The 13856-nt window shown below is 40.4% G+C and overlaps 1 protein-coding gene across 5 annotated transcripts in view; it reads right to left on the minus strand.

Moving 5' to 3' along the window:
• ANO10 (anoctamin 10) overlaps positions 1-13856 on the minus strand; it is a 257869-nt gene that overhangs the window by 183369 nt on the left and 60644 nt on the right. For all 5 annotated transcript variants that reach the window (XM_073333329.1, XM_073333328.1, XM_073333325.1 and 2 more), the window contains 2 exons: positions 5534-5725; positions 2783-2911 (listed from right to left, as the gene is read on the minus strand). In XM_073333329.1, the coding sequence (XP_073189430.1) occupies positions 2783-2911; positions 5534-5725 (321 nt within the window). The remainder of the gene's footprint in view (positions 1-2782; positions 2912-5533; positions 5726-13856) is intronic.

Genomic DNA, 13856 nt, shown 5'->3' on the forward strand with positions numbered 1-13856 from the left:
CTTGTATTATAGAAAGTTTGCAAGATTATGTCCACTCTACCATTGCCTGATTGATATTGATAACTTTGGACTCAGAAGGCTGTAGAGTTCAAAACATATAAAATTTAAGTTTTTTCAAAAAAAAATGGACTACCAAAAAATGTGTTTTGGGAGACTGGAAACATTAAAAAAAGTTTTTAAACATCATTTTTAACATTTTTTTCCTTTCGTTCTTTTGTGGTGGGAGCTGGAGTTGACATAACTAACAAAAATCCACATAAACAATCATGAGTTGGTTTACTATGCTTTGTTTAAAACTTAAGAAAAAGTACATTCTTAACTTCTGAAAAAGGTTTTTAATTTTGTGATTTTCTTATTGTATTTCTCAGACAATTTCTAGTAATGCAATGTAAATCTAAGGGAACCATGGAACCAGTTTGCAGTGATACTTTCAACATTAATTTTAAAAACATACAGTTTCTGACAAGCTTTTAAATAGTACATCCTGATTTTTAAAAAATCCTAAAAAACAAAAAACAAGTATAATGGTTTTCATTCTCCTCTGTTTGTAAGGGTCCAACCACAATCACGCAATGTCCAAAAGCACTTTCAAAATTAGATATTCCCTGTTATCAAAGTCAAAGATCCTATTTTCTCAATTTGTAACAAATTGAGAACATAAATCAATAGTCTTACAATGATAAAGAATGCTATATGTTACACAACAAAGTAAAAAATAAGCACACTTTAACCTTCTCAAATCCTAAGTGACCATGTCTAATCATGGCTAGCCAGTTCAGGGAAACAAATCATGACTAGCCAGTTCTATAGAATGATTTCAATGTTAATTAAGTATAAAAAGATTGCACTATATGGTAATAATTTTATTTACATGCATTATTCCAACATCTTTGTTTGTATTAATAATTAAGTCTAAAACAAACAAACGCTAAAATCAATTTACAAGTACAATTACTCCATTATAAACTTAACAGCACAGAACCAAAATTTACATTTGTATATGAAAAGCAAGAAGAAATAACATTTTCTCTTAAAACAGTTGATCTGTCCTTTCCTGAATGGCTTTCTTCCCTCTGGGAATAAACTTTCCAATCTTAGGGCAAGTCTACACTACAACGCTACAACAGCGCTCTCCCATTAGCATAATTACTCCACCTCCACGAGAAGTGGAAGTTATGTCAGCTGGAGAGCATCTCCCATCAAATAGCACCAGCGTGGATAGCGCTTTGGTCGATATAACTTGCTTTGCTCAGGAGGATGTCTGTTCTTCACACCCCTGAGAGATGTAATTTACAACAACTTAAGCAGTAGTGTAGACCAGCCCTCAGTGTCTTCCTACTCCCCTTCCCACTATTTGCTCATCCAACATCAGCCTGCACTCTTGCCTTTTACACAATCTGGCCAATTCTAGGGTGGGACACTTTTCCTCTCCAGTCTTTTGCTATATGGAACATTCCTCTCTCTCTCTCCAGCCTCAATATCAAGTGACCATTTCTTTTCAAATCTTTCCCTTTCACTTACTCCTTTTAATTTTTCTCACCCTCTGTCATAATTTACATCTTATATACATTATATACCTGATTTACATCTTTTATAACATTTTTGGATAATTTGTCTGGATTTTCCTCAATAAAAATGGATTTACACAATCTGTAGACCCCATAAAAAGTCTTTATTGATCTGTTGAGGCCACAAACCCCAGTATGAGAGCATCTGACCCCAAGGAATAAAATACACTAAGGGCTGGTCTACACTACACAGTTACATCTACGTAAAGCAGTTATGTTGACCTAATTATGTCAGTGACTACACGACAGCCTTCCTCCTGCCGATGTAATGCCCTACTTCACCAACATAACAACTGCACCTCCACAAGAAGCGCAAGGCTTATGTCCATGTAGTTCAGGCGATGCATCCCTTACATCAGCTGCCTTGTCACTTTCATGGCAGGAGCCATGAAAGTGACAAGAAAGCTGGACAGTTAGAGCCCTGCTGCCCCCACTCCTCTGGAGAGCTGGGCGGCTTCGGACCCAGCTTCCAGCTGGGGTGAGAAGCCCGAGGCAGCCCTTTCTCCCCAACCTCCCACCAAGCAGGGCAGCCTTGTCAATTTCACAGCTCAGTGAGCAGTGAATTTGACAAGGCTGCAAGGCTTTCCGCTGCTCCACGCAGGGAACAGGGGCAGGGGGCGAGAAGCCCCAGGTGGCTTCCCTCCACTCTCGGCGGGGAATGGGGAGAGGATGGGGGAGGCAGCCTGGCGAGAGCCCAGGGGCCTGTGCGGAAGCCAGACTCCTGGCAGGGAGCTGCCAGCGGAGCTGAGAAACCGGGCTGTCAGCTCCCCACACTGCCCCTTTTAGGTCAGTGCAAGCGTTCCTGGTGAGGACACAGTCCACCGACCCAAGGAGGGTAGTGTGAACATGCACCACATCAGTAATTACTGAGGTGGCTGCAAGTTGACCTAATATAGCTCAATTAGGGTATGTCTACACTAAGTTTATTCTTGTGTTAGTACTATTAAATCCTTCTTGAAATATATAATGCAACATACACATAATATTTCAGACTATGTGGCAGAGCATAGGTGCAACATCCATAGTAGATGAAAGCGCCAAGAATAAAAATTTAATCTAAGAGTAAAACAATGAAAAACCCATTCTGATGCTAGAATTTCCATTTCCTGGTAAATGAAAGAAAAAGATATGACAAATGAGATATTAGAAATTCCAAGTGATGTAAATGCCATTTGCTACTAAAAAACATGTAGATATTTAAATCTCATACTTACCTCCGCCAATACCACAATCAAAATAAGATCCGTTTTTGAATCTGGAAAAAGTGCATTTACTTGTGGAGACAGTCCAATCAGTGCACAGTTAGTAACTACTGATATAACACTCATAGTTTCAAAAGCCAACTGAAATAAAACAAAAATAGAATATAATTAGTATCAATATGTCTACTTCCTCCAGTCCTCTTGCTCCTCTTGGGACAAGGTTTCTCCCACATGTACAAGTTCTGACACACCCAACATTTTTACCCTCCTTTTTCTTTTGCATTACACTTCTACCGGATGAAAAGTTGAACAGATTCTATCAGGAACCTGTCAACATCTCCTCTTAAATGCATAAGCAGGGTCCACAACAAGGCTTACACCATCACAAAACCCATCATTAGCACCCTCCAAACCGTACCTCTACAGCAGTGGTTCTTAACCTGGGGTGCACACACGCCCTGGGAGTGCAAGATGCCCTTTCTGGGGGTGCGAGACATGCCAGATTTGTTTAGAAGGTAAATCATCGAAAACACAAATTAAGCACAGGCACGTAAATACAACTACTTTGTTTCATCAAACCTATGTATTTATTAACATTATACATTTTTTAACAATTACTGTAATACACAAACAAAAAAATATATCAAGTTTTAAAGAACTGACCTACTTCAATGATTTTTGATAAGGGGTGCGAGAACATATTTTGATTTTTGATAAGGGGTGTGAGAACATATTTTGAGAACCAAAGGGGTGCAGGCTGCAGTAAAAAGTTAAGAACCACTGCTCTACAGCTATGGTTGGCTCTTCTTTGTGTTTGCTGGGGAAAATTCAAGCACTGTTCGTCACAATATGATGAACATTTCATAGGCCCTGAAAGTTGTTTTGGGACCATTTACATCTCACAAGCTAGATTTGCAGGATATGAAATCATCTCCCTGAAAATCAGAATTAACTCAAATGGCATCCCTATCTTTAGTACTTCCATCTAACCCAGAACATGAGCATGGAAACAGTGGCACATACTCCTACAGACCAGCCGCCCGACTGACTGGTGTACAGTGTGTTCCTAAGGGAAAGCCACCTCCGACGTAATCAGTGTCAAAGAGCGAAGTTTTCATCAGGGGTACTTTAGCATTTAAATCTGACTTTAAAAAGAAATTTTCTGGTGTCCTGTGCTGAGGTTTTGACTGCATCTTCAATATTAAGTATTGGAATATTAAGTATATGAAAACTCCAGGGAAATTCAGAATAAGATTTTTAAACAACTCGTTCTGCCAGCCAAAACTTGTTGGAATAAAATGAGCCATGTTTTCAAACGTAAATACACAGAATTTTATGCTTTCATCTGTACATCAAGCATTTACATGTGCACGCCAGCAAGGTGACTGACTTGTTAGGTGCATGTTCACAGGCAGCTGATTTACACGGACATAAATGGATGTGAATGTTATTTTTTATTTACAGTAGCATACATGTGCTAGGAACTTTCTACACTTTCAAGAAAGATGAATCCTGCACTGAGGAGCTCATAATCTAAAAAGCATGCATAAAATAGGTGCATGATAATATAACTGCAATATTGTGCATACCTTTGAAAATCTGACCTATAAATGAGAAATTTTCCTATGAGTAAAGGAGACTGGCAAAATGTAGTGTCTGCCATGATGAATCAGCAGAAACAACATTCACTATGACAATAAATCATTGACTCAGCTTGGCCAATACAATAATTCAAATGGTTCTTTACATAGAATACCCTCTATCTAATCTAACACCTTACTACTGCACCTCATATACAAAATTAAATACTAAAAGCCCTGAATTTACTTTCCTATATTCATAAAACTAAACACATTCCCACAATTCACTGAAAAGAATAATATAAAAAGAGTGTAAAAAAAAACTATTAAATTCAATAAGACTTCTCTAAGAGATCATCTACACTGCAGAAAGGAACTGTGATTTAAAGTAAATTAAAACATGTTAGTTAATATAAACATTTTCAAAGACCACTAAACACCTAGTACATACAGAGACAATAAGGTTTTAAAATATTAGCTGGTTGTGGCTACTTCTTTGTGGTCAGCCCAAAAGGCATTCTGTAAATGTATACCATGTGCAGTTGCTGTCCAGCATCACGCTTAGTGTTATCTAGCAATATAGTGCTTCAAATATAACTCCATCCCAGTGAATATCTGTGTGCATTTCTAATGATTTTTTCTCAAAATGATTTGTGTATTTTTTCAAGATTAATCTCCTTTGTTGTTTCCTATTCGTCTATCTAATTTCTGTCATTTTGTATTTCCCCCCTCACAATATTATCAACACCTCCCAATTTAAAATAATATACTAATTTAATTGTTGTGCTCTTTGTCCCCCCTTCCATATAAAGATGTTAAATAAAACTGGGTCTAACACAGACAACCCACTTGACACCACCCGCAATCTATTTCACACTCACTAACATCTTATTACTTGCATGGGATACTGCAGTCTTAAAAAGAAGCTGCTGTCTCTTGCAACTGCAATATGAAAGCAATATATGCAGTCCAAAAAACCCAAAGGAAGATGGGATTAAGGAAGACAACTCAGAATGGCAGATAGTTGAAAACCCTACAATCCTGCTAGAAATGGGTAATGTCCTAAGGCATTGAAGAGGAGAGGTGTCTCAAGTACACTCTAACATCAATTGATGGAGCAACAAGCAGCCTAAGTTTATGGTAACATATAAGGGCAAACAGAGAAAAGTGAAAACCAGGTTACCTGCCAAACTCCAATATTTGCTGTGGGTTGTGAAAATGGACGTTTGAAGACCCTGCACATTTTTAAGGCATCAGAATACATCTCTGTGATGTTGTTTAGCACTGCGAAGACAGCTGCTAAAGGATACACACATGAGAAAAGACTCACGTAGCCAAACTGTAAGAACAACTCCAAGTAATCATCAAAGGTGCCCTGAAAAACAGAGACAAAATAAGCACATTTTATCCTTTCTAAATATATGATGAAAAGCAGAATCAACAATATGGTAACCACATGTTTTCCTCCCAGCCCCACTCAATTGTTTAGGAAGGAGTGGCAGGGGACCCCAAAGCACTCATCCTCTAAATTACTTAACTTTGGTCTAATCTGGAGTTAATTATTCCAATCCTGTTTACGATGGGGGCAAGAGTGTTCTTTTAGTCAAAAGGACTTTCTACAATATTACCAATAAATACCTTTATTATTGGTATAAAACATTAAAAAACATGAACTAATCCTACAAACAGGTTTAGATATTCAATCTTTGCAGTATCTCAGTGAGGGAGTAACTACAGACAAACCACAGTGTAGGTAAGATGTTGCCATGACTTTAAACTAAGATGACAACCTTCAAAGAGCTGTGCAACAAGCTGTTTGTATTGTTGTTGTAACAGTGTTGATCCCAGGATATTAGAGAGACAAAGGTGGGTTACGTAATGTCTTTTACTGGACCAACTTCTGCTAGTAAAAGAGAAAAGAAGACCTCTATGTAAGTTCAAAAGCTTGTATCTTTCCCCACCAGAAGTTGGTCCAATAAGAAATATTACCTTACCAACCTTGTCCCTCTAAGAAAAGTGTTATCATTTCAGACTGCCAGCGTGAATGATAAACAAAAGCAACTGTAGGCTGATGTACATGTAAACTTTTTCTTGTTCTTCTGAGCTACGCCATATTAAAATCAAAAGGCAAAGTTAGTAGCCTGCGGCCTGCTTGAGAGGACACTGAAACAATAGCATGGCAAGGCAGCAGCAGTTCTGGCAACTGAACAGAATACCAAATGCATGCAAAAAGTGTGTCCTGAGCACATCTGCAAAATACCTATCATCTAACCTTTAAACCAACACTTTGGATAGCTAATCAACCCTTTTATTGTGACAAATTTCATAGTCAATTAATAAAATGCTTTTATAAAATATTTTTAATTCCTATTTAAGAAAAAATCATCTAACATTACAAAATACTATAATACCTTTTAAGAAAAAGTGTCCATTGCGTAAGAGAACAGTTATGTTTCCTTTCTGACCATGAAAAGCCATCAAATGGATTCTTCCATTTTAACTATTTTTTGCTATGCAGTGTTCCCTCAAAGAGAGACACGTTTAGCATATTTCATTTTGAGAGGGGAAAAAATAAAGATTAGAGAATATTTTAAATAATTAGTGAGGATCATGAAAAAAGAAAGCAAGCCATTTTTGGCTCTGTATCAGTAGCATGCCTCTTTTCAGTCAGTCTGCTGGAAGCTGAGCTGTCAAGCTGGCTAGTCTCTCTAGTATCTAATGTACTTTCACCAGCAAAACACAAAGAGGCAGTAGAAGCCTACAAGCTCAAAATCAGCTCATGGATATGGGAGACGGGGCCACTTCAGCTACATTCCCCAGTCAAGATCACTGTTAAGCAGCATAGCATAGCTGTGTCTGATAAGCTATTTAATTTACAGATTAGACCCCAGGGGAGCTAACCTTTAAAAACCCTGAGATATACCCACAGAAATATTTTACATAAACTCTGAATTTTACTTCCCGCTTGTTTAAGTGTCAAGTGTCACTCAACTAGAGTGACAGTAACACATTTGCCCCTGTTGTCACAATCACCCAAACAGTGCTGCAGGCAGTGAGCAAAGTTTTCCTTTCAGCTCCTCCCCTTGATTACTGCAGGCTACTCCTGGAGCTGCTCCCTCACCCCATCCACATTGTGGCTATGTCTACAAGACAGTTTATGTAGGCATAACTTGTGTCACTCAGGGCATACGTTACACCAACATAAGTGCCAGTGTGGACAGCACTATGTCAGCGGGAGAGCTTTTCTGCCAGCATAGCTTCTGCCGCTCGCTGAGGCGGTTTTATTATGCCAATGGGAGAGCTCTCTCCTGTCGGCATAGAGCATCTTCACCAGATGCGCTGCAGCGGTGCAGCTGTAGCGCTGTACATATAGACATGCTCTTTTAAGACTCTCAGTGCAGCACAGAGGGGAGGAACAGGTGGCCACCACTACTACTTCCTAGCCCTGAGCAGCTATGTTTAAGCATAAGACGATGGATTTTCAGAAGTCTTCACACTGTACACTAGTACTTAAAATAGAGATCCTCTCAGGGATAGCTCCATTCCCAACCTCCGAGTCTTATTTCCACAACTTCCTTGTGAAAATTACAATAATCAGCTATATAAGGTAGTAAAATGAGGAAAGTATTAAAGAGACAAGATGCACTTTAGTGCAATGGGTGTAGCAGTTTGAGTAGGACCATCTTCCCCTCCCCTCCCATTTTTATATCTTCTACCTAAAATAAAGCCCTACACTATTAGTATTTAAGTCTCCTCTTATCCCAACAGCACTCAACGGTTTTACTCTCTCCATGTTGCAGTTTGGATCTGCCTTGTTTGTTTGGTACCCTTCCAATTTTGGATCTGCATGATGAAATTTATGCCCCAAAATATCCAACAAAGATAAGTATGAAGCAATCTGACAGGACTAAGAGATTGGGATTGAGGACTACTCTGCTTATTAGAAGTGTAGTTGGCCGAAAGTCACTGGAAATCCTACAATGATTCTATGCTATACTCCTGGAAATATCAGCATTTAAAGACAGACAGATGTTTCTCCCTTGTGAAAGTTGTAATTCTAGAAATACTCTGTTGACCACCAATAGTTCACTGTTTGAAAACCACTGGTATAATACGGCACTTTCACTATTACAATGCAGAGCTATTGTTAGTTTTCAGATGGGAAATAAAACTGAGCCCTTAAATACACGTAATCTAGTGAACTGAGATTGGGCCTGTGTGCATTTGGGCAAATTACTTAATCCCTCTGAATCTTAGTTTCTGCATATGTAAAATGTGGGTAATATTTACCTTTCTGCCAAGGGTGTTGTGAGGATTAATACTTATACAACTTTTAAGATGTAAAAACACTATTCAAATATTCTCCTCATGCTTCTAAATTCTGCAGCATTTTATGCAACAAGAGGAGCGTTTGACCTGTTGTTCTAGGCAAATTCCAAATTGTGTCATGAACTACTGCCTACTAGAGATAAATTACTTAACTGTAATACTTATTCTCTGAAACTATATATTATAATGCATTAATATTTTTGGCTCTGTGCTTCCAGTATCTGACCAGGCAGGAATTCCTATGGGTAAAAGTTCTAAGCCTCTGGGGAACCCTTAGGGGCAACTCACAAAGTTCTGGGGTCAATGCCTTATGCTCTCTTGTCAGTTCCTTAAAAAAAAACCAAAAACAGGAAGAGGTAATTTCCAAAAATAAAGTCAATTAAAATACAGTTTAAAAAATTATGCAAAAAATTATGGAACACTCTAAACAATGAGGAGAAGAGGGTGGGGAAATAGCCATCTACTGGGAGATTTCATATATATCTTCAGAGAAAAATAATTACTGCTAAGTAATTTTATTTTCTCCAGAGATGAACTTTCTCCCCGTGAACTCCCCAACCCAAGGAGAGTAGAAAAGTTTGAAGGTGGTTTATAAGGTTGAAAAAGTGTAATGGATATAACTGCCAGCAGGACAAGAAAGCAATGCCCTGGACAGTGACAACAGCAATAAAGGGAGGATACTTTCTTGTTCTATAACTAGAGTTCTTAGAGAGGTGTGGTCCTATCTGTATTCCACTATGGGTACAGATACATACCATACACCTGAGGTTGAAATTTTTTTCCAGCAGCATCCGTTGATCCACACCTATGCCATTCACCTCTTTGTGCACTGATCCAAGGAAACAATGGGCAGTGAGGACTAACTGCCTTTCCAGTTCCTTCGCTACCAAAAATCAAGTCATGCCCTGAAGCAGAGGGGAAGCGGGGGCAGGTACTGGAATACAGATAGGGGCCACACATCTTGAAGAACTCTAGTTACAGAACAGGTAAGTAACTTTACTTTCTTCTTCAAATGCTGATCCCTATTTGTATTCCAGTGTGGGTTATCAAGGAGCAGTATCTATTACTGAGGTGCATGCGACAGAGGGAAAACAGCCAACATGAGCATAACAATATCCAGGGAAGCTTCAGTTGCCGAGGCCTGAACTATAGCTTAAGTGTCTGGAAAAGGTATGTATCAAGCTCCACGTGGCAGCTTTGCCAGTTTTATCAATGTGAACATCTTTCAACAAGATACTGAAGCTGCCTGGGCTCTGGAAGAGTGAACTCTCACATCTTGTGGTGAGCTTGTGTTGGCTAACTCATAACACAGCAAGTTGCATCCAGATATCCATTCAGAGAGCCTTTGGGATATTACAGCTTTACTTCTCATCTATTCTGCTAAACAAAACAATAACCTAGGTTTCTTTCTGAACAGTTTTGTCCTCTGCAGATAGAAAATCACTGCTTTGAGACTATCCAGGGAATGTAGACATTCGTCTTCATTAGAAGCATATGGTTCTGAAAGAAGGTATGTAAGTTAGTAGTTTGAGGTGAAAGTCCGAAATCACCCTGGGAGTAAACTTAGTTGGCAGTCTCAATATGATCTTATTCTTGTGTAAAACTGTGTATAGTTTATCTGCCATAAGGGCTCCTAGCTCTCCCACCCATCTCACAGAGGTGGTGGCTATTAAAAAGGCTACTTTCATAGAGAGATGCTATAGCAAGCTGGATGCTAAATGGAGTTTTCATGATCGTTGATAGGACAAGATTAAGGTCCCACATTGGAGGTGGTTTGTTTACAGGTGGAATGGTCTGAAGCAAGCATTTCAGGAAGCAGAGAGTAATAGGTAATAGAGTAATAGTAATAACTGTATTTTAGTAGACTCCTTTCTACTACTGTTGAGAATAGCCTGGACATTTCTGGATATCTCTCAAGCATTTATTCTCTAAGCTCAATGCTCATGCAAACACCAGGTTGGCAGTGCAGTGAGTCTGGATTGGAATGCTTGATTCTGCCTTTGTGTTGTGTCAAAAGGTCTGGGAAGGTCTGGAATGTTGACAGGTAGATGAGCTAACAACTGAAGAAGGCTAGGAAACCAGAATTGCCCTGGGCCACTTAGGAGTGGCGTCATGCTGACCACACCTTGCCCTGCTGGATTCTTCTTGTTACCTCAAGTCCTGAGGAGATGGAGGAAGGACGTACATTAGTTGTCCTGACCAGTGAACCAGAAGAACATCTCCCATGGAGTTCTGACCCAAGCCTCTCCACACCCCTTCGCCCCGAGCAATATTTCAGGCACTTTTTCTTCTTGCAGGCAGCAAAGAAGTCACAGGAGGGGGACCCCCACAGATGGAATATTGTCTGTATTACTGAGTCATGAAGTTCCCACTCATGGTCCTGAGAGAAGCACCTGCTGAGGCTGTCCAGCCAGGTGGTGTTTATTTCTGGTAGCAGCACTGCTGATGTTGAATTCACCATTTCCATAGTTTTACAGCATTATAGTGAGGTGGATCTCATGGCTCCCCATTTGTTTATATGCAACACAGTGGTAATAATGTCCAGCATCATTAGAATGTGGCAAGACTATACGAACATGAAAAAAAAATGCTTGAAAGCCTCACAAACTGCTCTCAATTCAAGACTGTTTATGTCCATTCTGTTTTCTTTTGCTGACCATGTGCCGTGAACAACCCAGCCAAACATGGAGGCATCTGTGATGACAGTCTTCTGTAATCAGGTTGGAGAGAATGGGACTCTCGCACACATGATTCTCATTCTCCTACCAACTCAGGGAGGCCCTAACCTCTTGAGGGAGGGAGAGTCGTTGGTTCATAACGTCTCTGGCTAGTAATTAAACTGAGCAAAACTTGGCCTGTAGATAGCAAACACATAACTTCACAAATGGGGTTATGTAAGTACAAGTATATGACCCAGAAGGATGAGACAGGAGCAGATTTGCATTTGTGGGCTCAGCCTGAGTTGCACAGCAAGATGTTTGATAGCCTGGAACCTGTCCTGCAGGAGAAATGCTTTGGCTGGAATCAAGTCCAGGGTTGTTCCTATAATTCTATGGACTGGGGTTGGCACCAAAGTGGAATTTTCTAAGTGTATGCGCAGACTGCTGGAGGTTGATCAGTTGCTTGGCTGCTGAAAGCATCTCCTGGTAAGATTTCCCTGTCAGTAGCCAGTTGTTTAATCTGGGGAAGACTGATGACCCATGACAATGGAAGCGAGCTGCTATGACCAAGAGAACTTTGGTAAATTTACCCTTGGTGCTGTTGGAAGACCAAAGGGAAGCAAATTGTATTGGAAATGTTCATTCTCTATGATGAATCTCAGGAACCATCTGCGAGAGGGGTGGATGTATATGGAAAAATAGGCATCCTTCATACTGTCAACCATGAACCAATCCCTTCTGGACAACGAGGGGATGATAGATACCAAAAGTAACCATTCTAAATTTCATCTTGCAAATAAAGATATTGAGTTGTCTTCGGTCTAAAATGGATCTCCAGTCCCCTTTCTTCTTTGGTATGGGGAAGTAATTTGAGTGGAACACCTTCCACCAGTGTTGTAGAGGTACTGGTTCTATGGCTTCTCGAATAAGGAGGGAGACTGCTTCTTGGGAGAGCATCCTGTTGTGAGAGGGATCCTTGAAGAGGGAAGAGAAAGGGGACTTTTGGAGGGGGAAGACAGAAGAACCCAGTGATGTAGCCTGAATGTATTATATCAAGTTCCCATTTGTCTGTTATGATGGCCTTCCAAGTATGGAAAAAATGGGCCATCACAACAGACAAATGGGTACTTGATATAAAAGAGCAGACTTGGGTGTGTGAATGGCATCTGCAGTTGACACTGGAAAGGCATGTTGGAGGAGCCATTTGTTTACTGCGCTGTATATTCTGATTCTTTGTCAAAAGCTCTTAAGCCTATTGACAGAAGAAGGACTTGGAGCACTGTATGAGGTCTGCAGGATGTGGTTCTCTCTCTTCAGGCCTTGGCTGTCAATTTCTAATGCACACAGGGTTGCCCTTGAGTCTTTTAGTGAGTGCAAAGACTTGTCTGTCTTGTCATTGAAGAGATTATTCCCTTCAAAGAGCAGATCCTCCCTTTGTGGCTTGTAAATTGCAAGGAAATCCAAAGAGTGAAGCCATGGCTCTCTGCACATAACTATTGCTGAAGCCATGACTCATGATGCTGCCAGCTGCATCTACAGAAGACTGCAGGGTTGATCTGGCTATCAGCTTTCCTGCCTCAATCAATGCCTGGAACTGCACTTTGTGTTCCTGTCTGCAAATCCTTGGAATTTAGAACAATTAATAAAGTATTATTTTGAAAGTATAGCTTGTGTCTCAGCTATTCTAAATTGCAGGCTGGTTGATGTAAAGATCTTCCTGCCCAACAGGTATATCCCTCTATTTGAGGGAGGAGATCTGGCCTGGTGCTGTCTGCTCCTTTCCATCTGGGCCTGAACTGGGGAGTTTGGGGGTCAGGTGGGTATACAAAAACTCTCGTCTCTTGATGGCACTTAATATTTTTCTCATTTCTTTTAGAGGTAGGAGCCCAGGTTGCCAGCATGTGCCAGATAAGTTTAGCTAGCTCCATAATGGCTTCATGGACTGGAAGAACGACACTGCTTGATCCTTCACTTTCAGGATACCAAAAAGTTTATGAGGAGTTACTTGAACTCCCAAATCGTACCTGCAGAGTGTCAGCCACTCTCCTCAAGACATTTAGAAACGACGTGAAATCATCAGGTGGAGATGGTGAAGCCAGTGCCATGGCTTCATCTAGAGACTATGAAAACACTGTCAGTGCTAGTGGTACATTCAGATCCATCTCTACTAGTTGTTCTTCCTCCTCAGATGGTAATTGCAAGAGGACTGGTTCCTCCCTTGGTGGAAATGGCTGGCATGATTCACCCTGTGAGCGAATCATAGAATAACAGAGTTGGAAAGGACCTCTGGAGGCCATCGAGTCCAACCCCCTGCCCAGAGCAGGACCAATCCCAACTAAATCATCCCAGCCAGGGCTTTGTCAAGCCTGACCTTAAAAACTTCTAAGGAAGGGGATTCCACCACCTCCCTAGGTAACGCATTCCAGTGTTTCACCACCCTCCTAGTGAAAAAGTTTTTCCTAATATCCAACCTAAACCTCCCCCACTGCAAATTGAGACCATTACTCCTTGTCCTGT

The sequence above is a fragment of the Lepidochelys kempii genome, chromosome 2, assembly GCF_965140265.1.
Source record: "Lepidochelys kempii isolate rLepKem1 chromosome 2, rLepKem1.hap2, whole genome shotgun sequence".
Classification (NCBI taxonomy): Eukaryota; Metazoa; Chordata; order Testudines; family Cheloniidae; genus Lepidochelys; species Lepidochelys kempii.